The sequence below is a fragment of the Dipodomys spectabilis genome, unplaced genomic scaffold (genome assembly GCF_019054845.1).
Source record: "Dipodomys spectabilis isolate Male_0828 unplaced genomic scaffold, ASM1905484v1 ptg000018l, whole genome shotgun sequence".
In the NCBI taxonomy this organism is placed as follows: domain Eukaryota; kingdom Metazoa; phylum Chordata; class Mammalia; order Rodentia; family Heteromyidae; genus Dipodomys; species Dipodomys spectabilis.
The window spans coordinates 8985480-9009674 of NW_024870695.1; the positions used below are offsets into that span (position 1 = coordinate 8985480).

Here is a 24195-nt window from a genome sequence, read left to right on the forward strand (position 1 = left end):
AAAAAAGCTGGAAGTGGCGCTATGGCTCAAGTGGTAGAGTGCTAGCCTTGAGCTGAAGAGCTGAGGGACAGCGCCCAGGCCGAGTTCAGGCCCCATGACCGGACCCCCCCCCAAAAAAAAAGAAAAAAAGAAAACATTAAGCTATTTGTGACATTTGTACCAAGGACTGTGTAGATGACTCATAGATGTCTGAGAAGCTGCCTTCTCTTGAGGGGACACAGTGAAAAAACCCTCTGGGAAGGTGGCTCAGTGGTAGAGTGCTTGCCTTGCATGCATGAGGCCCTGGGTTCGATTCCTCAGCACCACATAAGCAAAAAAGAAAAAAAGCCGCAAGTGGCACTGTGGCTCAAGTGTTAGAGCACTATCCTTGAGCTGAAGAGCTGAGGGACAGCGCCCAGGCCCAGAGTTCAGGCCCCACAACTGGACCCCCCCCCAAAAAAAAAAACAACCCTCTGAGACCACCTGTTTCAAGCCCCCAGTGACACAGGCAAGGAGATCAAGCTTCTTTAGGGCTGCTATGCATGAGAGCTCCCACCCTCACCCTGATGGGTGAAACAAAGCAGAGATCTGAACCCAGGTGGCATGGTTCCCAGAACAGGCAGGATCCCTCTGAGCAGCTTGGCTTCATTCTAGGATATCTCTCTGTAGAGCACAGGTAGCCATCCCAGCCTAGAGGTGGCATCTTCACCAATACCCTGGCTCTCAGGACCTCCCTTGCCAAGTAAGGCAATCAGCAACATCCTTTAATATCTAATTACCTTTTTTCTTTCCCTGGAGAATAGGCAAAGGCTCTTGTCCCTGTCCTGGCCTTGAGGGAGTCTAGAAGGAGATGAGGAAGAGTATTCCACACTCCTCAGCCAGTGACTCTGATGACCCCTCCCCACCAAGGCCAGTTTCCCATGATCTATTTCTGTGCTCTTACGTGACTGGCAAGGCTGATTTAGGCTCAACAGGTTCTACCACAATTCAGACAGTATTTCCACATGTGCGGGCTCGGCATGACTCTCACCTAGCAATTTGCACAACTTGTCAAGCAACGTAATTGAACACATATCACGTAATGGTTAAGAGCGAGAGCTTTGGAGTAAGACATGGCAAAGGTTCAAGGCAGTGTGCTCCCTAGGCAAGGCATAGGCTGCCTCCTCCCCACACTCTGTGCAGGCATCTGCAAGACAGCAGCAGAGCACTTAGAACCTAGGTTACCAGGCCCAAAAAAATGCATGCCTAGAGTTTGGCAAAAGGCCTGGGAAGATCTCAGGAGGTGTTAGCCAGGGCTATTATTAATGGCTCATGACTTTTTTTTTTTTTTTTTGGGTCCGGTCGTGGGGCCTGAACTCTGGGCCTGGGCACTGTCCCTCAGCTCTTCAGCTTAAGGCTAGCGCTCTACCACTTGAGCCACAGTGCCACATCCGGCTTTTTTTATTCTGCTGAGGAATCGAACCCAGGGCCTCATGCATGCAAGGCAAGCGCTCTACCACTGAGCCACCTTCCCAGCCCCTCATGACATTTTTTTTGGTTGAGTCCTGGACCCCCTTGGCCTTGGCAATCTAGGGAAGTCTATGGACTACTTCTCAGATTGTTCCTATGTGTGGTAGAACATTAGCCTAGTATGCATCAACTGCGCGCGCACGTGCACACGCACTCACGCGCGCGCGCGCGCACACACACACGTACGTTTCTAAAATACACAAAGGTACAGTGGTCTGTAATCTCAACACTCAGGAGGCTGAGGCAAAAGGTTTTTACCTGTTCAAAGCCAGTCTGGGCTATACAGTGAGGCCCTGCCTAAAAAAAAAAAAAAAAATGACATAGCCAGAAGCTGGTGGCTCTTGTCTGTAATCCTAGCTACTCAGGAGACTGAGGTATGAGGACCAAACTTCAAAGCTAGCCCAGGCAGGAAAGTCTATAAGACCCTTATCTGGAAGTGATGCTGTGGCTCAAGGGGTAGAGTGAAAAAACTAAGTGGCAGTACCCAGGTCCTGAGTTCAAGCCCTAATATTGGCATAAAAAAATTAAACTTAAAAAATGTTAATATAGGCCGGGCGCTGGTGGCTCACGCCTGTAATCCTAGTTACTCAGCAGGCTGAGATCTGAGGATTGCGGTTCAAAGCCAGCCCGGGCAGGAGAGACCGTGAGACTCCTATCTCCAATAAACCACCAGAAAACCAGAAGTGGCGCTGTAGCTCAAGTGGTAGAGCGCTCGCCTTGAGCTGAAGAGCTGAGGGACAGCGCCCAGGCCCAGAGTTCAAGCCCCATGACCGACAAAAACAAAAAAAAAACAAAACAAAAAAAAATGTTAATATAGCCCAGCGCTGGTGGCTCACACCTATAATCCTAGCTACTCAGGAGGCTGAGATCTTAGGATTGTGGTTCAAAGCCAGCCCGGGCAGGAAAGTCAGTGAGACTCTTATCTCCAATTAACCACCAGAAAACCGGAAGTGGTGCTGTGGCTCAAGTGGTAGAGTGCTAGACTTGAGCTGAAGAACTGAGGGACAGTGCCCAGGCCCTGAGTTCAAGCCCCATGATTTAAAAAAAAAAAAAAAAAAAGTTAATATATAAAATAAAATGCTTAGACTATGTCAGGCTTAGACTATGTCAGGCTTAAACTCCTGCCACATCAAGGTCTTAGCTTTCATTTCAGATGTCAGAAGGTTGCTCTGTGGTCCTGTCCCATCTAAGAACTTCTAGCCCCACACAATACAAGCTGGAGTCGCCAGAAGCTGGGTGCCAATGACAGAGAGGAATCTCAGGGAGCAGCCTCCTTCCAGCTCCAGCTCTGGCAGGTCATCTCATCTGCCAACTTACTCTGTCCTTTGCAGCTCATGTCTCTGGTGAGATCCCTTCTGTCCCTCCAAAACACCTAGCACAAATGAGCACAAGTTTTGGTTCCTGATGCCTAAGGTCACTTTAAATTTTTTTTGTTTTTGGGGTCCGGTCGTGGGGCCTGAACTCTTGGGCCTGGGCTCTGTCCCTCAGCTCTTCAGCTCAAGGCTAGCGCTCTATCACTTGAGCCACAGCGCCACTTCCGGCTTTTTTCTTATGTGGTGCTGAGGAATCGAACCCAGGGCCTCATGCAAGCAAGGCAAGCGCTCTACCACTGAGCCACCTTTCCAGCCCTAAGGTCACTTTAAAGAGAGGTAGAATAGGGTTGGGAATGTGGCTTAGTGGTAGAGTGCTTGCCTAGCATACATGAAGCCCTGGGTTTGAATCCTCAGTACCACATAAACAGAAAAAGCCAGAAGTGGCACTATGTATAGCTCAAGTGGTAGAGTGCTATCGTTGAGCAAAAGAAGCTCAGGGATAGTGTTCAGGCTCTGAGTTCAAGCCCCAAGACTAACAAAAATAAAATAAAATAAAATAAAGGGAGAGAGATAGCCAGTGCTTAATCCTGGCTCTGCTGGCTCTCTGCACTCTATTAAAAACACAGAAGAGCGAAACTTGAAGGCTGCTCCCGAACTTAACAAGAGATGGAACATTCTGTATATGGTTCAGGAATCTAAACTAGGATACCTGATTGGCTCACAGAATACCAGAGCTCAGGAATATAATGCGGGGGTGGAGGGAGTGGGGGGAGGGGAGGCAAATAGAGGAAAGCCCTAGAAATCTGGAAGCAGATGGCCACTTTGAAGACTCTTACAAGAGATTCAGAACCCCGATGGAAGGTACAAGGCATCTGTCACTGGTGAGGATGGAGTTAGTGGTGGATCTCAGGATGCTGTCTAGATAAATCTCCTATCTCACAGCCATTTCCAAGAAGTACTTGGGCATGAAGCTGCAGGCAATTAGAAGGCACACTAAATGTGCAAAGTCTGAAGCTGTTGCCGGGATTGTTCACTCCCCACCTGGGGTGGGATGGTAGAAGCTCCAGGGCAAATCTGCCTCTATTCTCCATTGCATATGGGCCCTGGGCATCCATCAAGCTGCCCTGCCCACCTGGCCACTTGCCATATCCCCACCCTGCAGGGATTTAGACACCTGCTCCTGGCATCTCAAAACATCCTCTCTCTCCAGACTGCCAGGCTGCTGGGAATTGGATTTGCCTGTCTGGGGGGAACAGCCGTCTCCCTCTACATATGCATAGGAACTTCTCCCAGAAGTCCTAAAGCCCACTAGGGCCTTCCATGAATACTGGAGAGGATAGTGGGTCCTGTAAGCCCTGTTCTCACAGTCCCTATTCTAAAAGCATGTGCTCAATGTCCTCACATCCACTCCACTAGTGTTTAAAACGTTGGTTCCTACAGGAATCTAGGAACCTGTGTTTGAATACAGTCCCTTGGTGAAAGTTTGAAAGTCACTCTCACTGTGTCCCCAGACTGCCAGTAGTCATTTCTGCTGTCAATCTGACAGCTGTTACAGCTGTGTGTGTGGACACAGTTAATCTGATTTCCTGTCTGGCAGCTGTACAGTGGGAAAGGGACAGCTGAGGGTCTCAAAAACAATAGGGGATGAGGTAGGAGGGGGCTGGGCAGTAGAAGCTGTCTGTATGGGAAGCGTGCCTTTTAATTACCTCCAGCTTTGTGCCCAAATGTTCCAGTCCCCTTCTTACTTTGAGCCAAAATGCAATCAGGAATAGAGAGAACCCACCAAGTGTTCTCAAGTATTTATATAAAACAAAGACTCAGAAACTTGGGAGCTCCCAGAGGCCACAATGGTCTCTATTCTCTAGAAGCACAAAATTCAGAGGCACATCGAGACTCACCACATAAGGTTATACAGGCTGGATACTGCCTGTGGGCACCCAATTGAAGGGACAGTTGAGGCTGAAATCTAGCTCATGCTCCAATTACTAAGCCATACACATTGGCATGAAGAAGTATTCAACACGGAACTCTTCTTTCTTTCTTTTTTTTTGGTCAGTTATGGGGCTAGGAGCTCTTGTTGAGATTTTTTTTTTTTTGCTCAAAGCTACCACTTTGTGCCATAGCTCCCCTTTTGGCTTTTTTGGTAGTTTAGTGGAGATATGAGTCTCATGGATTTTCCTGCCCAGCCTGGCTTTGAACAGCGATCCTCAGCTCTCAGCCTCCTGAATAGGTAGGATTACAGAAGTGAGTCACCAGCACCCAGCCCAAGAACTGCCTTTTTTTTTTTTTTGGTCAGTCATGGGGCTTGAATTCTGGGCCTGAATGCTGTCCCTCAGCTCTTCAGCTCAAGGCTAGCTCTCTACCACTTGACCCACAGAGCCACTTCTGGTTTTCTGGTGGTTTACTGGAGATATGAGTTTCACAGCTTTTTCTTGCCCAGGCTGACTGAACCACAAGATCCTCAGATTTCAGCCTCCTGAGTAGCTAGGATTATAGTCCTGAGCCACTGGAACCCAGCCCAAGGACTGCCTTTTAAAAACGACAATAGAAGAAATTTTTGTGCGGATTAACAACGCCCTATTCCCAGACCTGAGTTTAAGTTGCAGCTCTTATTCTGTGACCTTGAGTGAGTTTCTTAACCAATCTGTTCTCTCTCAATTGTCAAATATTTTATTAATAACCTTTCTTAAAGAGATAAGGTAAGGAAAGTCCCGGCTGCCCCTGTTACCTAGTATATTATTAGCTCTCTTCCTACTCTAGTCTTGCCTTCCTACCTTCCCGGCATCCCTCCACCTACACATCCCCAGAGTCATGCTCGGAATGGTCTGAAGAGCATGAATAAGAGGATCCAGGGAAAGTCCCAGTGCCAAACCTGATCCCTTTGAGACTTCCCAACATCCAGAATATCCTTTCCTGGCACAAGGATTCGTACCCTTCTTGGGAGGGTAGAGAGACTCCTCCTAGGCCTTCTCCTGCTGTCCTGTACACTGTCCAGTGACAGCTCTACCCAACACTGGATAGAGGGGAATCCAGGGCTTTCAGAAGGGAATCAGGAAATTCCCCAGTTCTGCCTTCTGCAATTCCACAGTGGAGTTCAAACTCCCAGACTTCCCATGGAAAGACCAGGACTGGATGATGGTGGTTCCCTCTGTGTGCAGGGCCTTGGCATGGTAGCCAGGCAGAAACCCTAGCCAGCAAGAGAGACCTACATTCACTCCTAGAAGCTGAGATTGTACCATCTATTGTTGTTGTTGTTGTTGTTGTTTGGGGGGGGAGGGGGTTGTCCTGGGGCTTGAACTCAGGGAGGGCCTGGCACTGTCCCTGAGCTTCTTTTGCTCAAGGCTAGCACTATACCACTTAAGCCACAGCGATACTTCCAGCTTTTTCTGTTTATGTGGTATTGAGGAATCAAACCCAGGGCTTTATGCATGCTAGGCAAACACTCTATCACTAAGCCACATTCCCAGCCCAGATTGTCCCATGTTCTCCTCTAGTGGGAATAGCAAAAAGTACCCTTATCCCTACCCCTTATGAGCTGAGGCTCTGGCTCACCCATGGAGGTGCCCAGCTGCAACTGTCGCTATTCACCCAGAGGGCCAAACCTCAGAATAGTGCCCAGGAATCCTGCCAAGCAGTTTTGGACTCTGCCCTCTCATGAAACATTCATTCATCCAAGTGCCAGACACTGTGCTAGGGGCTGATCAACGGCAGCCAACAAGACAGCCGAGAGAGCAAAGGCTGCCCCCAAACTGATTCCCAAGACTTGTTCCTGGAGGAAGGAGGCAAGGTACCACCCTGGAAAGCCCCTTTTTCCAACCCTTTGGGCCAGGGAGGCCAGTGCAATACACAGCACCCAACAAAGTGTCCCTGGATACCTGCTTTCTCAGTCATAGGCTTTTCTATCCTTCTGGAGACTGGTCAATAAATGGTGGTGGGAGGTGGGAAGGTGAGAGGAGAGGAACAGGAGAAGGAGGGAAACACCAGGCTGCCTGGGACCTCATAGCCATGTTTATCTGAGGTGGATTTTTTTTTAACCTAAAGGTTAAAGTGTTTCTATTTGAAACATCTATTTACATTCCAGAGTCCAAAAAAAAAAAAAGGCAGCCAAGCTCCAGGCCTATATCTGTCCCCAGCCGCGTCACAGACACAGCATCAGAGCTGCTCAGGGGGAACATTCTTAGCCCTCTCCTCGAGCCGTGGGGGTGACTCATGCCTCTCTCCTGCCAGCAAGGACTGAGCCATGGCTCAGAAGTCCAGGCAGTGTTTGGGAGGTTGGGGAAGGGGGGGTAGAGAAAGGGGCTGGTTGGGGTCCTAGCTTGCAAAGTTTTTGGGATCTAACGTGAAAGGAGTAAATAAACAAAGCAGAGGAGAAAACTTGGAGCCGACTACTGTTTGCTGCTCGTAGGCAAGGGGCTGTGGGGCCAGGGCAGCAAACACCTCCAGCAGATGTTCTGCATAGCCACATTTACTTTTCAGGAGCCCACCTTAAGACCCAGAGGCTGGGGCTGGGGGCAGAGGACAGGGCCTTTGGCTTTAGTGAGGTTCAATTAGCCTAGAGCTATTAGAGGGCAAGAACCAACTAATCCATGTTTCTACCCCATCCCAAGGGCCTGGTGGGCACCTTTCAGGGCTACACTCCAGGGCTATGCCTGTATACTAGTACATCCCTGTTCAGGAAAATGGCAAACAATGTTCAAAACATTGTCCAAATCTTCCCAAAACATTCTTCTGACACATGCCAGTCCTACTGAAACTTTATCCCTGGACAGCTCAGACCACACCACAGGTACCCACCTTCTAATTCAAACGCTGGGATCCACACCCACATAATCCAGAGTCAAGGAATCCCAAAGACATACACACACCCCACCACTACCACCACCACCCTTATAAGCACCAAGCTACTGCCAGGAGGGGCCAAGTGGGCATGGCTCCAGCAGGCCCCTCCCTAGAGGAAGCATCTTGTGGTGCCTGCCTGGTGGGGAAGCTGTGCCAGAAGGGCCTGGTGCTGCCAACAGGTTCCTGGGAGTGAGGGAAGGAGTGGCCAGTCAGGTGGGAGGGGGAGGGGAGCACCCCACTCCTGGTGAAGGCCAAAGAAGTTCCTGCCAAGAAGGTGGCAGGTTTAGAGGTGCTAGGAGCTAAGGCAGCTAAAACCACTCAACATCCTGGCTGCCAGTCTCTGCCTAACACTACCATGACTACCTCCCCAGAAGGGTCTATTCTCAGGGGACTCCTGATCAGGGACCTACCAATTCACTGTACCTGATGTTCTAGTACCAAACCAAGCCAGAGAAGCTGGGGTAACTTTTATTCTTGTGGACATCCTAGCTAAATCTTCTTCTTCCGCTACACAAATCCGGGGAGCAGGCAGAGTGGACACAGGTCACTGACCCACTTCCTCCCCTCTGACCACAGTGCCAACTAGGCCAGGATCTTCTAGTAAGCCCCAGCCCCCAGCAGCTGAGGCCAATCCTACCTGAAGCCAAAGGAACTGGAAGGATGCAGCAGGGAAATCATGGCAGGAAAGCACAGTGGGAGGGCAACACTGGGCAAGGAGGGCAGGGTCAAGGGTAGAGAGGCCCACCCTGGGAGCACAGCTTCCCAGTCCCATTGATGCCCAACAAAGCCTTCAAGAAAGGTCAAAGCAGGACTCCGTGTGGGCAAAGCTAGAGCAAGATGCTCAGCTCAGGTACAAGGATGCCCAAGAACAGAGGGCAGGTGAGGGCACAGAGACACTTACCTGCCACAGGGATGCTGTGCAGAGGAGTCCGAGGCAGGATTTCCAAGGGTGGTTCCCGGCCTAACATGCCATCTGCTGAGAAACAGGACTCGGTCTCGTAGATGGTCTGCAGCATCTCCACGAGCCCCTGCGCCTTGGGCACCAGCAGCATGCCCGGGATGGGCCGCCAGAGGCGGGAGCCAGCCAGAGGAAGGTGGTCCGGCAGGCCAGCTGCTCTGGGACTCCCTCAGGCCACTGCTGCTGGAACCCACAAGGTAGGGAGGTGCCTCATCCAGCCTGGGTACTCCTTGGAGGCCTGGGAAGCCCTGAGGCTACAGGCCTGCCCTCATCTACAGGAGCATCCACCTCAGCCTGTCCTCAGATTCCAGGAGCTGGGGTATGTGGCTGAGCGCTCCGGGGACAGGAAGGGGATCTCAGCAGGCAGGCGGGCTCTCTGTGTTCCCTCCCAGCACCACCGGGTGACAGCTCTGGGCCTGGCTCCCTGCTCCTCCTTCCCGAATGAGCCGCCGGCAGCTGGCAGGAGACTGAAATAGCAGTTGGGGGAGGGCCCTGTCTATAAATAGGTGGAGCATGCTCAGGGAGCCGCCGGCTGGCTGCCAGGAGCCCAGGCCTGGCGGAGGCCCCATGGGGGGAGGCGGCGTTCCACCCCAGGAGGAAGCGCCAGGCTGGGAGGGGGATGAGGGAGGGCCTGCACTCAGGGCCAAGGCCACAGAGCTGGGTGGCCAAAGGCTGCACGGGTAAGGAGGCAAGCAGGGGTACCCGAGTGTCTAGGAGCCACTCTGGCTACTGTTGTTGGCAGGCAATGGACCAGAAACCAAGAAGCCAGGCTACATCCTCTTTTTTATCCTTGCTCTAGCTATGTACAATAGGTAAAGGAAACACAAAGATTGGGGAGAGGTGACAGACACAGCCACTTGTATCTTCCCTGGAGTCCTGACAGCCCTGTAGGGGTTAACTTCTGCCTTCCTCCAGAGCTGGGAGATACCTTCCCTCCCCCCTTTACTAGCAGGGAGACCCTAAACAGCAGTTAAGTGGCAGCTCCCTCTCTCTCATTCTGGAGTTGGCAACCAGAGACAGCTCAGCTTTTTTCCAGGGGGCAGGGAGACTTCCTGGGCAGATCTCACGCAACCCAGGCAAGGGACTGGGTGGAACCTGCTCATTCTCAGCACAGCAGTTCATCCTTGGCAGTGTGCCAGGTGTGGTACTAAGAGCATTATAGTACCATATTCATTCATTCTGCATGATGACCTCGGGAGAAAGGGTATAGCTGCACAAACTGAGGCACGGAGACCTTAACGTTACTTGCCCTAGGTCATACAGCTGCTCACATGGTAGGGCTGAGAGGTCTAAGGCTCAAGTCTCACTACCTCACTACCTTCACATGCAGGGAAACATACAAGACTGCTGCAGGGTTTCCCTTAACAGGTACAAGGACCCCACTGCCCAAGTAGGAACAGACTGAAGGTTGGAACCTCTCCAGGAAGTCATGAGGCTGTCAGCATCCAGGCCTGATGGAGCAGCCCCAGCTCCTGAGTTCCTGCTGGGACCTGAAGCCAGTGTACCACTGCTAGCCTGTCCCTCTACCTCAGGTTATGCCTCCCACTGGTACAGAGATCCCACTTGGCCCCCTGACCTGACTGGGACCTTTTAATAGCCCTGTTATTCCTGGGTCTGTATCCCCCTCCCCCTTCCTGATGTCACAGTTGCTATTTTGGAGCCCCTCTTGCCCCCCACTCCAGGAAGGGAGCCAGGGACACCTGTCCTCTCTCTGGACTGGATGACCTCACCTCCTGTCAAAAGCCTGGGAGAAGCTGGCCAACCAAGGACACAGTGGCTGTGGCTCCTGGAGCCCATCTTCCCAGCTAGCTTTTGCCATCTAAGGATGGCCAGGGCCTCCTTCTCAGGGAAGACCGCAGAAGCAGTTTTTCCAAAGCCTTAGCCTGATGATATATAGATGATATGAGAGAGTATGGGGAAGTGGTGCCCAGAAAACAAACAGGGTCTGGAAGCACAGCTTCTAAGCCAGGGATGATTCCAGAAGAAAGGCAATGAAGCAATGCTCCCTCAGGGGCACAGTACCTCAGGGGAACTGTGGGTACCCCCTATCTCAGGGCAGGAACTTTTGTTTACCAGCTACTGCCTCAATCTCATCCTGGCTACTCAGGAAAATCAAGGACCCCATCAATGGGGTGATAGGTAGCAGTTCCCCAGAAAGCCGAGGTGGGGGGGCAATCAACAGCCCCTCCCAGACTAGGACTCCACCCACCCACGCCAGGAGCAACCAGAAGGGCTGGCTAGCCCTGTCCTGGCTCTCTCTGATTGCCTCAGGCACAGGAGAATGGTAAGAGAGCCCTTCTCTGGAGAAGAGGAAGTCATTAGCTAAAACAGAAAAGCAGGGAGCCCCTAGACCCCTCACCAACCACATGCCTAAGGAAAGAGGACTCCATGCTTAGGAAAGATATTAACATCCAACACATAGCACCTAAAGGTAGCCAGAGCTAGGGACTTGGGACGAACTCCCAATACCATCATGACTTCCATCAATTAGTGAGGAGTCAAACCCAGCCAGACAACTAGCCATGCAAACACAAAATTCTCCAGAGAAATAAAGGGGAGGTCTAGGGAAGAGGTGGAACTGTCTTTTTTCTTCTAAGATTCAGAGGTGTACAAAGTCTTCCTAATATCAAACCTCAATTTTCCTGATGTAGCTACCCTCTTTTCTTTTCAGTCCCTACCCATCAAGCACTTACAAGGCAGCCACTAAAAATGGAGTGCATGAGCCATATCCAGAGCCAGCATCATTCTCCCCAAATCAGTGACTCGGTCCCCTCCCACTAAGGCTATACATGTATTAAGGCCTTCAAATTCCCTAAAGCTGGATGAGAGAAGCGCCCGCGGCTGGTTCCTTGAGCTCTTCCAGTCTTAATTTCCTGGGTCCAAATGCTGATAGAGTAGGATCTATGTGGTAGAACACCAGCCTTGAGTGATAAAGCTCAGGCCCTGAGTTTAAGCCCATTACTAGCACAAAAACAAAAGGGGGAGGGGCTTGCCAGGTGCCAGTAGCTCATGCCTGTAATCCTAGCTACTCAGGAGGCTGAGATCTGAAATTTGAAGCCAGCCACAAGACTCTTATCTCCAATTAATTACTAGAAAACCAAAAATGGTGCTGTGGCTCAAAATGATACAGTGCTAGCCTTGAGTGAAAAAGCTCAGGGACAGCACAGAGGCCCTGAGTTCAAGTCCCACAGCCAACATAAAAAGGGGGGGGGGGCTGGGAAGGTGGCTCAGTGGTAGAGTGCTTGCCTTGCATGCATGAGGCCCTGGGTTCGATTCCTCAGCACCACATAAGCAAAAAGAAAAAGGCCAGAAGTGGCGCTGTGGCTCAAGTGGTAGAGCGCTAGCCTTGAGCTGAAGAGCTGAGGGACAGTGCCCAGGCCCAGAGTTCAGGCCCCACGACCGGACCCAAAAAAAAAAGGGGGGGGCGGGCTGACCAAGACACCCTGGATTAGGAGATGCAAGCAGCCCAGAGGTCCTGGAAATATTATACACCTTCCCTCCAGGTATCCATGCTATTTGTTTGAGCCCATCAGCATGGCCTGGAAGCTGTCATGTGCCAGAACTATTGCCGGAATTGGCTGAGCCCTCTCATTTGAAACCAACTCCAAGAAAAACGTAAATCCGTTTTGGCTTCTTCCAGTTCCCCTCAGGGTTGAGGCTGCCTCCTCTTACATCCCATCCCTGTAGAAGGGAGCAGGCTGAGGAAGGGGGAAAGAGACCTCAATCTACAATGAGCAGTATGCCATGACTCACTGTGAAGAAGGGGAGCCAGGGTTCCCCTCAGACCCTTGCCCAAGCCATCACTGACCCACTTTCTTCTCCTTGGACTGGTTGCCTGCCTTCCCAGCAGCTCAAAGGCAGAGCCTGAGGCAAGGAGACAGGACGCCTAGGTTCCTGGCTCCACCCCATACCAATGCCCCAGTTTCCCTGATCACCCAGAAGGGAGGGGGCAGCTACCCTCCCTCCTGGGAAAGGGAAGGAGAGAAAGTGTGGAGGGTTCTGGGAGGTGCTGGGCAGACAGGTGTTGTCATGAAGTGTGCCTCCCTCCCACACAGGGGATAGGAACCTGGCTGCCTCCTCTCAGTCCCACCAAACAAGCACATATGGCAGGCAGTACTCTTGTCCTCTTCTCTAGGCAGAGGCAAAGAACAAAGTATAGATGACCAAGGCGGTCCAAGTTCAAAGCAACTCCTTCAGCCTGGCTAGACTGAACCTGGGCTAGACAAATTCCACCAATCCTCCAACACAACAGAGAACAGACAGACGAGGCCTGATCCAGTAAAATAAAGAATGTCCCTCCTCCAGCCTCCTTGGGCCTGAAGAGAAGCAGAGCTCAGGGAATAGCCTAATCAAGGGAGTGAGCAGCCTCATGAATGGTCTCAACACAGAAGTACATGAGGTCAAGTGCTGGCATGCTGCCCAGCCCAGAAGTATGTGGGTGAGCGCCCACTCCCCAAGACAGTGGGCCCAGAATCAAATCACTCAGTCTCCATCTGCCACCCTTCACCCGGAACATGCTCCCTAGGAGAACAGGAATGGACCTCTTTCCCTTTCCTGTTCCCACAGTTGGTGTTTCTCAGCAAGGACCTACTGAAAAGCTCCTATGTTTAGAGGCATTAAGAGGAACTAGAGGAAAAGCAGAAAACTCCTTGCTGTTAGGCAGCCCGGCTGCTCTGGGGCCTAGTGAAAGGAGTATTTGGGGATGTAGGGAAAGGTGAGAAGATGCTTAGAAGCTACCCCCCCCCCCCCGCGCACCCCCACCCCTAGGCCCTGAGGACTAACTACATTCATCATCAGCCTCTACGGTCTGCCCCTATGACTATGACTTTATTTATTTATTTATTTTGGGTCCGGTTGTGGGGCCTAAACTCTGGGCCTGCACGCTGTCCCTCGGCTCTTCAGCTCAAGGCTAGAGCTCTACCACTTGAGCTACAGCGCCACTTCCGGCTTTTTTCATTTTGCTTATGTGGTGCTGAGGAATGGAACCCAGGGCCTCAGGCATGCAAGGCAAGCGCTCTACCACTGAGCCACCTTCCCAGCCCCTGCCCCTATGACTTTATAAATTTCCTACTTGGGGATCTCTGCAAGGTGTCCACAGAGAAGCAGACCCCACATGTTCTGGCTACAATTCATGGTTAGTTTTACTTCTGTGGGGTCTCAAGACATTGAAGGGTTTCAGGGAATACTGGGCACATACAGCCCCAGCCCAGATGCCAATTTGAATTCTAGGAACAGCTGATATTGAACCCCTGAAAGAGGAAGAGCTGAGGTACAGGGTGTCTCTCCTTAGTACAGGGCATCTGAAACAAACACCACAATTGGAACTGCTCTCACAACCCCAGTAAAGCTCTATGGGAAGAGCCGCAGCAGGCTAACCTCAGCAAGACCTCAGTCGTGTGTGTGTGTGTGTGTGTGTGTGTGTGTGTGTGTGTGTGTGTGTGTGTGTGTGTGTGTGTGTGTGTGTGTGTGTGTGTGTGTGTGTGTGTGTGTGTGTGTGTGTGTGTGTGTGTGTGTGTGTGTGTGTGTGTGTGTGTCTGTCTGTGTGTCTCAGGGTTTGAACTCTGGGCCTAGGTGCTGTCCCTGAGCTCTTCAGCTGAAGGCAAGCATTCTACCACTTGAACCACAATGCCACTTCCAGTTTTCTGGTGGTTAATTGGAGATAAAGGTCTCATAGACTTTCCTGCCCGGGCTGGCTTTGAACCATGATCCTCAGATCTCAGCCTCCTGAGTAGCTAGGATTACAGAAGTAAGCCTCCGGCACCCTTCCTTTATTATTATTTTTTTTTCTTTTGGCTGTGGGGCTTGAACTCTGGGCCTGGGCGCTGTCCCTCAGCTCTTCAGCTCAAGGCAAGCATTCTACCACTTGAGCCACAGTGCCACTTCCGGTTTTCTAGTGGTTTATTGGAGATAAGAGTCCATGGACTTTCTTGCTTGGGCTGTCTTTGAACCATGATCCTCAGATCTCAGCCTCCTGAGTAGGTAAGATTATAGGCGTGAGCCACTGGCGCCCCGCCTTTTTTTTTTTTTTTTTTTTGCCAATCCTGTGGCTTAAACTCAGGGCTTGGGTGCTATCACTGAGTTTTTTCTTGCTCAAGGCTAGTGTTCTACCACTTTGAGCCACAACTCTACTTCCAGCTTTTGGTGGTTAATTGGAGATAAGAGACTTAGGGCTGGGAACCAAGATCCTCATATCTCAGCCTCCTGAGAAGCTAGGATTGCAGGCATAAACCACAGGCTCCCAGCACCCCCAGTTCTGAAGCCTCTCAACAATCCTAATACAAGGCCCCTGATCCTTGGTCCCCTGTGTCTCTACCTTATGTCTTCCCTCCTTCCCAAATATAGGGAAGACAGCATCTCCCCCTGCTGGGGGGAGCTGGAAAGCCAGCCCAGAGGCAAGGCCAATGACAGGCCTGTTCAGGAGACCATCCTATCAAGGCTGGGCAGCAGCTCCCAAGCTAGTGGACAGCTTCAGATACCACCACACTCCTGCTGGCTCTGGCAGAAGTGGCTGCAAGCTGAGCACTGGTGGCTTACACATGTAATCCTAGCTATTCAGGAGGCTGAGGTCCAGAGAACAGTGATTTGAGGCCAGCCTGGGCAGACACTTTTGTTGTTGGTGGTGGTGGTGGTCATGGGGCTTGAACTCTGGGCCTGGGTGCTTCAGCTCAAGGCTTCAGCTCAAGGCAAGCTCTCTAACACTTGAGCCACAATGCCCCTTCCAGTTTTCTGGTGTTTAACTGGAGATAAGAGTCTCCCGGACTTTCCTGCCCAGTCTGGCTTTGAACTGAGATCCTCAGATCTCAGCCTCCTAAGTAGCTAGGATTATAGGTGTGAGCCACCAGTGCCCAGCTCCAGCCCTGCTTTTATGCTGGTTATTTTGGAAATAAGAGCCTGCCCAGGGCCTGGTGTCAGTGGCTCACACCTGTAACCCTAGTTACTCAGGAGGCTGAGATCTGAGGATAGCATTCAAAGCAGCATTGACAGGAAAGTCCATGGGCCTCTTATCTCCAATTAACCACCAGAAAAACTAGAAGGAGTGCTGTGGCTCAAAGTGATAAAGCACTAACCTTGAGTGAAAGAGCCCAGGAACGGCTTCCAGGCCCTGAGTTCAAGCCCCATGACCAACAAATAAAGCAGGGCTGAAAGCAGAGCTCAGGTAGCAAGAGCTTACCAGCAAGCTGAGTGAGTGCAAAGGCCCTGAATTCAAATCTGGCACACAGAAAAAAAGTTGCTACAAAGAAAATGGACCACCAGCACCTAGCAAGGTAACTCAATAGCATCATCAATCTTCAGTAGATTTTTTTACAACTTTTCCCTGTGGAAATCAAACCCCACAGCTAGCAAATATCCTTCCTAAGCCACCAACAGATACATAATGAGCAGTCCCTGTGCCCCTGGCCAAGGTCAAATCCTAGCCCCAATGCGAAGCAAGACTGGAAAGGGCTCCTGGGAAGAGCAGTGTGATAGCTCAGAAGAAGGGAGCAGCTAGCACCACTCATATCATAACTGACTAGAGGAGCAGTATCTGACTGACTCAGGAGAGGGATTGTTGAACATCCACCAGGCCTCTCCTGTCCTTCCAACTTAGCCTACGAGGATAAATCAGGAAGTTAGCATTTGGGACAGCACCTGGCATAGCCCTTACAGGCTAGATGAAAGCAAGAGCATAGGTAGGACCTGAGGGGAACCACAAACCCAGCAGACAATGGTGAGTAAAGTAGGTTTGGCCTGTCTGGATTCCTCTCTGTTGCTGCTTCTGGACTACTCAGAAGATGAGTTTTCATCCCAGGTTGCAATTTCCCTGTCTCTAAAAGAAGGAAAAATGTCCATCCAGAAACTCCTAGAGGAAAATATGTGGGGAGATGATGGGCTGCAGAGGGTTAAAATGAACAAGATGGACTCAGCTTTTCAGACTGGGCAGGAGACAGCCAAGGAAAGAAGGCAGTTATTACCCTGACCACATTGACCTGTGACCCTCCTGGGAAAGTCCTGAGGGTCTGGCTCAGGCTAGTTGGACACATCCTCATGGGCACACATCCATTCCCACCCATATATAAAGCAGCCTGGAGTCCCACCCTAGACTATTTCTGGCACTACCAGGCAGCATCCTAGCAGAGGAGAATGGGAAATCTCAGAGTAAAAGACCTCAGATGAGGAATCCCCATGTTCAATGCCCAAAAGGAAGAGGTAAGTCTACCTGGACTTCCCAGAGTACATACATTCCCCTACTTCTTCCTCAGTACCACATGCTCAAGCGCAGAGATTAAGGCCCAGAGCTCTGAAAATCTCTACCAAGAAAAGGTATGAAGTTGGGTGTGGTGGTACATGCCTATAATCTAGGCCTCCACTTGGGAGGTAGAAATCAGAAGGATGGTAGTTCAAGCACAGCCTGGGCAAAAAAACTGGGAGACCATATCTCAACCAACAAGCTGGGCATGGTGGTTCATACCTATAATCCAACCTATATCTATACAAGAAATATAGGTAGATAAGTAACTGTCAAAAATTGGCCCCAGGCAAAATGAAGGACCCTATTCTAAAAATAACTAAAGCAAAAAAGGCCTAGAAGCCAGGTGCTGGTGGCTCATACCTATAATCCTAGCTACTAGGGAGGCTGAGATCTGAGGATCATGATTCAAAGCCAGCCTGGGCAGGAAAGTCCACAAGATTCTTATCTTCAATAAGCCACCAGAAAACCAGAAGTGGCGCTATGCCTCAAGTGGTAGAGCATTAGCCTTGAGCTGAAGAGCTGAGGGACAGCACTCAGGACCAGAGTTCAAGCCCTGCAACCAACAAAAAAGGCTAGAAGCGTAGCTCAGTGATAAAGCACCTGTCTAGTAAATGTAAGGCCCTAAGTTCAAACCTCAGTACAACCAAAAACAAAAAACCCAGTATGGAACACAGCAGAAACATTTTACATTCTAGCTATCACAAGAAGGAAGCTAGGTACTGAGCTATAGTGAGATGTTACTAACACCATCCTAAACTGTCCAGAGATTCTGGGACACATACCCCTCAGGCCTGCATCGTCTGAACCATAGAGCAGGGTGCAGTAGGAACCAAAGGCTCTTAAATTGAGGGCTGGCATGGAGCAGAGATAGACCCAAGCCCTGCCAGGCCATCAATTCCCAGTCAACCTCATGGCTGGCCGCCATCCATTCCTTGCAATGTCCTCCACTCCTGAACCCCCTGGTTCCCTGACAGCTCAAACACTGGCAGTCAGCTAGCCTGGGCAGGAAACCCACATAGCCCATTTCATCCAAAGCTGTCCCAGAGGGCTCTTCCATCCTCCCAGCTCTTACCCGACTCGTTGGGAGAGTTCATGCCGGCTCTGGGCCTGCAGGAAGCTGGCGCTGGGGGCTGGGACAGGAGGGGGTGAAGCTGCGATGATGTCAAGAGAGACAGACGATGATAACAGACAGACGAACGGGACAGGAGCCCGGGCCCCTGGGCCTCTAATACCCATCCAAGGCCATCCTTCAGGGCGAGGCAGTCAGGCACTCAGAACAGCAACCCTGGGGAGAGATGGAGCAGGGTTAGAGGCCCCCAACTCAGAAATCTACCAAAGGGAACCTTAGAGCAGTCAGTTTACCCCCGGGGACACCTGGGAAGGGACATCTGCCCCAGGGCACAAAGGGAAGTAGTGGAACTAGACCACCAGACCTTACTCTCTTCTCTTCCAAACTGGTGAAGCTCCAAGTGCCCCAAGGATAGGAAATGGCTAGAGTACACAGTCAAGCCAACTCCTTTGCAGCATCGGTGCCCACTGGCAGGTGAAGAGAACTTATGGACTCCCAGAGTGCCTAATGTGGAACCAGGATGCGGGTGGGCTGCTTCTAGCCACTCCACACAGCAATGGGAAACACAAGGATGATCTGGAGACCATGGCAGAAGTTTAAGGAGAGACAGGAACCCAGCTCTAATATAATCTAAAGTGGGACCCCCGGGGAGCAGTCATCGTGTCCAGGCCTCCTGAGCTTTCATCATCCACCTCTGGAAATGCAGGTGTGCTTCTGTCTCCATCCCCATTCCGTCCTCATCCTCCAAGTTAACAACAGGACAAGGCACAAGAATGTGTTTCCAGGAATTAAGAAAGTCTGAGACATCCATCCTAGATCTAGTACTCCAGCCTGGGGGAAAGGGGTTGCAAGCCCAGGGATTTATGTACAGCTTGTGTTCTGCCTGCTAAGCCACATCTTGACACATGCTGAGTCTACCAGAACAAGGGACACCTTTTAAAAATTTGTCCAAAGGCAAGGACAATATAGTAATGGAGGATGTATTAAAGGACCACCAAGGCCCTTTGCTAAGCTGTCCCCACCAAGTTCCCTCCAGCCCCAGCCCAAGCCCCAGCCCCAGAATCGGTCCTTAAGCCTCACACACTAGGCATGCTCCCACCTAGGCATTCCCCTAAGCACCCACCATCCATGATCTCATTCATACACTTCGAAATGAAGGCAGGCCCGCCAATATCCAATGGAAGTGAGTAACAGGAAGTGATCAGAGGATGCCCAGAGCTGCTGGATGTTTAAGCCCAACCTTACTGCTCCCCAAGCCTCCAGCAGGCAATCAGCTCTGCCTCCCAGAGAGCCCCACCTCCTGGCAGGATTAATTCTCAGTAAGCCTTCAATTCTCATCAAGGATTCTCAGGGGTAGGGTTCATGTGGTGCCCAGAAGCCCACAAGTCGGCTATCAGAGACACAAGAACATGCCTACAACATGCACAAAAAAGACCCAGAGGTCCTGGGCCTGCTGGCCTCTGCTCTCACCCACGAGGTTTGGACTCTGTAGCTATAGGAAGGCACATTGAGAATGAGGGGTCAGGACTGAAGGGACCAGGTTGCTCCAACAGGCACAGGTGTGGGATAAGGACAAAGGAGGTTAAGCAGGGCTGGGGCCAACTTCAGGAATGCAGCAGGTGGGGCTGTTAGTGCTCTGGCAGGGCCCGTGTGGGCAGGTAGCTCAGTCAGTGCCCACACCAGGGCTGGCGCCCAGTCCTGCTCACACCCTTTTCTGTGGGCTGGGGAACATAGGTTCAGAAATTCCCACGACTGACAGCAGCTTGGGTAGTCCAGCCCATCTCTTTACTAAGAGGCATCTTCACAGGGGGGCACTCAGAAGGGTCAGATGGCAATGGAACAAAAACTTAGTTCCACTCAGCCCCTATCCCCCTTCCATTTCTAGTTTCTCTCTGGGTCTTAAAGGGGCTGATTCTCACTCACAGGGGAGAAAAGGAAGGGAGCAGCTCTTTCAACTCATAGTGAGCTCAAGACTCATCTATGTAAGACCCAGCAGTGCCATTGGGCCTCTACTGACCAGCAGAGATTCTACCTGGATCTAAGATTTTGAGTTTAAGGCCATTCTGAGCTATATAGTGAGACTGTGTCTCAAAAAATAAAATAAATAGCCAGGTGCCAGTGGCTCACTCATGTAATCCTAGCTACTCAAGAGGCTGAGATCTGAGGATCACATTTCAAAGCCAACCCAGGCAGGGAAGTCTGTGAGTCTCTCATCTCCAATTAATCACAGAAAAATCCAGAACTGGAGTTGTGGCTAAAGCAGTAAGAGTGCTAGCCTTGAGCAAAAGCAGCTCAGGGACAGCACTCAGGCCTAGAGTTCAAGCCCCAGGACCAGCAGAAATAAATACATAAATACATACATACATATATACATAAATGTCTCCCAAATGAACAAGCCACAGTCTAGGGCTTGAAACAAAGCCACGTTCATAGCCTGTCCCTGATCATGACAGGAGCAGATTCTTGTCTGGGGTGGGGCCCGAAGGGGAAAGAGTACAGGCAGCCTGATGTTCAAAACCTGAACTGCAGACCAGGAGCTGTGTGGCTCCGGGACCAAACCAGTGAGCAGCCCAGCTTTCAAGACCTCAAAGTAGGCAGACATTCAGGGCCCTGTTTCTCTCACCTTGGTGGGCCAACTTTCTTCTACTTCCCTGCAGGAGGCAAACCCACCTTCCACCTCCAGCCAAGACAGCACAGGAAGAATGCAGGAACTGGCAGAATCATATCCTAAAGGCTTTGCTAAGTGGTAGGAGGTAGGACAGAAACCTCAGGGAGACCCTCCTACCCAACTTATGAGCAATTAAAACTTCCAGGGTGGAAAGGCCAGACCAGTGAGGCAGGCTAAAGCAATGTAAAGTCCCAAAAGCCACAAGTTCTCAATGCTGCCCTACAGGGATCTTGTTCCTCAAACAATTCCCCCTAAATTCCAGGTGTCAAGCTGGCCTTGGAAGGCCTCTCCAGAACCTGGACTCTAGTACCTCCACACCACCCCCTCTCAACACAACAGCTTTGGACCTGCAAAAGTTGGGCCCAAGTCCTGAGCTCCTAGGCCAGGGCCACTCCCCAGGTCATAGGTAGCAGGGTTAAGCAGTCCTGTTAAGTCTGATATCAGCTTTGCTTGCCCCAGTGACTGCAAGAGAAAGCGCCAAACCCAGACAATCCCATCCAAAGGTACCAAGTGCTCCTCTTCTTTCTTGACCCCTCTTGATCATGGCCACAGAAGACCACTTTCTCCAGCCTCTGAGAGCTTCTATTGCTTCTCTGCCAAACTGAGCCAATAGAAGACCAGGAGGATAAGAGCCATGCAGGGTGCTGCATTACATGTCCAGGCCCCAAACTAGGGAAAGGAGGAAGACAACAAGAGAGGAAAAAAGGTACTGGGCTGACAAATTCATTTTTGCAATCGGCCCATTTCTGTTTGTCTGCTCAGACGCAGCTCCAGGCATCTGCACAAGCCAGATGGAGGAGGCTTCTATTTCTAGAAAAAAAATGGGGGGAGGGGAGGAGGGGAAGAGGCGGAGGCAGAGGGCAGAGGAAGGGGTCTATTTGCCCTAAAACCTCAGACAGAATGATACCCACTCCCCAGCACTACCAGACAGGGTTCCCATTCAAGAAAGGGCTGGGCTGAGGTGGGGTGGGGGGAAGAAGAAAGGCAGAGAAAGTTTAATTAGCCGAAGTCAGCTACAACAGGCCCCCTCACTGGCTGCATCAGGTTTTCATTCATGAGCAAAAGACAGTGCTCCAAAAATGCCAAGAACGGCCCCCACTCGCTGTCTCTCCCTCACCGCCCCCCCCTGCAACCACCACCAACAGAAGTGCGTCCTCTAGCAGGCTGGCTGAGCCTGATGCCATGTTCCAGACAACCCTCCTCAAAGGGATGTGAGTAGGAAGAATTAATTATTAAAGAGCAGCTGGTACTTCAGCACTGACTGCACTACCCCCAGCTCTGGTGGCTGATCCCCCTCCCCCACTGTGCAGAAACACAAATGACCCCCTCCTCATTTCCAGGCCCCATTTGTAAGCACACAGTTAAGATGCCACCCCTAGGAAACGGAAAGCAAACCTTTGTTTCTGCATCTACTTGAGGTGGGTGGAGCATGGGATATTGTTGTCCCCCACTCCAAATTACAATATCCAGCCAAAGTAGAAAGCTACACAGGGACAGAGAAAGCTGGCCCATAGCACACTTCCCCCTTCCCCTGCTCCCAGGTAACCTGCACCTGGGATCTGTCTCTCTGACCACTAAGATATACACAATCTCAGGACAGAGTGGAGATACTGGGAGCTTCTAACTCAGAGACACCCCCCCCCCACCACCACCACCACCTGCCTCATCAAGACTTAGTACAGATCAAAGTTCAAGTGGAAGGAGGAAAAAGAGTATTTAAGAAAAGGCAAAGGAGACAAACCAAGATCTTCCCTCAAGCTTTGTGTTGAGGGAGGGAAAGGAAGGAGGGAAGTCTGGAATAGAGAAGCAGGCAGCCCCCAAGATGGCTCACCCACATCCCCAGCCCAGCCCAATATCTCAACAAGCAGCGTTGGCTCAAGGGTCCCAGTGCCTGGGGCCTGGGGAGACAGGATTCTCTCTGCCAACACCTTCAAAACCTAAGAGGAGATCCAAGGTAGGACCTTGCCCCAGAATCAGTCCTTCAGGGAACCTAGCCAAAGGTCCTCTGGCTAAGACCCTACCATCTCCTGCCTCCTTTTGTTTCTATGATCTGGCTCCGACCTCCCCTCCCAAAGGAGGCTGAACCTAACCACAACTCCCCCCCCCACCACCACCACAGGCTCCAAAACTAATTTCATGTCCCAAAAGCATAGTGGTCACTGTCACAGTGGTGGGTCCCTTTCACAACCCCCCTTTTCTAAAGAAACTGCAGCTGCTACCCTTCCTCTTTAGGGACACAACTCATCTCAGAAGACCAAAGACAGGAATATCAGATGGTCACCTCCTCTCCCAAAAGAAGCACTCCCATTTCCCCTCACTCCCCCACCCCCTCCACACACTCCCAGATTAATTACATATCATCCAGCCAGTTCTCGTCTTCCCCAGGGCCCCAGGGAAGGGTGGGGTAGAGGAGCTGACTCCCCCCGCCCCAAGTTAACCAGGCACAGTCAACCAGAGTCCCTACCTCCTTGAGACAGAGGATGAAAAATGGGTAGAGAGGGGCATCCACCCCGACAAGGAGAGCGAAGCTCCAATTTATCTTCCAGCTCTCTCCCTAGCTCCCGGGTGTCAGACACAAGAGGGCTGGAACAAACGCAGTAACACCTCCCAGGCAAGGGGGTGAGAATAATAGTAGAGAGAAGTAAGGTGGGACACCCCCCCACCCCCCAGTTTCCCTTCTCCTGCACAGAAGTCAAGGGCATAACACCAAAGATGCGTTCTCGGCGATGGGGAGAAGCGCTGTGGGTGGGCAGCGCCCTTCACCTCCGAGTACCAAGAAAAAGGGTGTCCAGCGAAGCAGGGGGAGGAAATCTACCCAAAATCCGGGGGCTGGGCTGAAACCGTTCTGCAACGCCACACGCGCTGCTGGGAAGGAGACAAATCAGACATCCCCGGCCGGTCCCCGGGCGATCGGGGGGCGCGGGAAGACCGCCCCTCCCTTACCTGCAGAGAAGGCGCCCTGCACGGGAGGGAGGGCTGGGGAGGGGCGCGCGCAGCTAGCCTGAGGCCGGGCTCCCGGGCTGGCGACGCTCCCGGGGCGGGGCGGGGGGGGCGCTGCCGGCTGGCACCACACGAACGCGGGGAGGAAGGCAAGGGGGGCGCGGAGCGCGGCGGCGCGAGCGCGGGGAGCCCGCGGGCAGCGACGGCGGGAGAAGGGGGCGCCGCCTGGAGTCCCGGGGACCACTCCCGAGAAGGTGGGGTCCTGGCGGGTACGACGCGCTCACCCGCTGCGGCTCGAGCTCCGGCTTCGCGGGCGGCGGCGGCAGCAGCGGCGGCGGCAGCAGCGGCAGCGCCTCCTCCACGGCTCCTCCATCTTTGCGGCGGCTCCTCCGGCTCCGCTCGCCGCCGCCACCAACAACAACATTCGGAGACGTCACTCCCGTCACGTGACCCGGGCCCGAGCTAAAAATAGACCCAACACCCCCCCCCCCTCCTCTCCCAACTTCAACCACTGCGAAACCCTCCCCTCCCTGTTGGCCCTCCCCTCGCTGGGCGGGGCTAGAAGCTCCACCGTGACAGCTTCTTAAAGGGCCAGAGTCCTGAAAAAGGTTAGGCTGAAGAGGGTCTCGAAGGGAAGGGATTGGAGTCCCGGGCTTCCTAGTGGAAGGAGAGCTAAGGGGATTGGGAACT

General features: G+C 51.9%; 1 protein-coding gene across 5 annotated transcripts in view; it reads right to left on the reverse strand.

Annotated features, from left to right (window-relative positions):
- Positions 1-23957, reverse strand: part of Hdac5 (histone deacetylase 5) — a 42708-nt gene extending 18751 nt beyond the window's left edge. The window contains exons 1-3 of one of the 5 annotated variants that reach the window (XM_042672225.1): positions 23790-23957; positions 17901-18113; positions 8542-8613 (exon numbers count right to left, since the gene is read on the reverse strand). In XM_042672225.1, coding sequence (XP_042528159.1) covers positions 8542-8613; positions 17901-17922 — 94 coding nt within the window. In that variant the 5' untranslated portion in view covers positions 17923-18113; positions 23790-23957. Of the gene's footprint in view, positions 1-8541; positions 9029-17900; positions 18114-23789 lie in introns of those variants that run through there. The other 4 variants (XM_042672217.1, XM_042672234.1, XM_042672244.1 and 1 more) reach the window with 4 other exon arrangements.
- Positions 23958-24195: the final 238 nt, after the last annotated feature.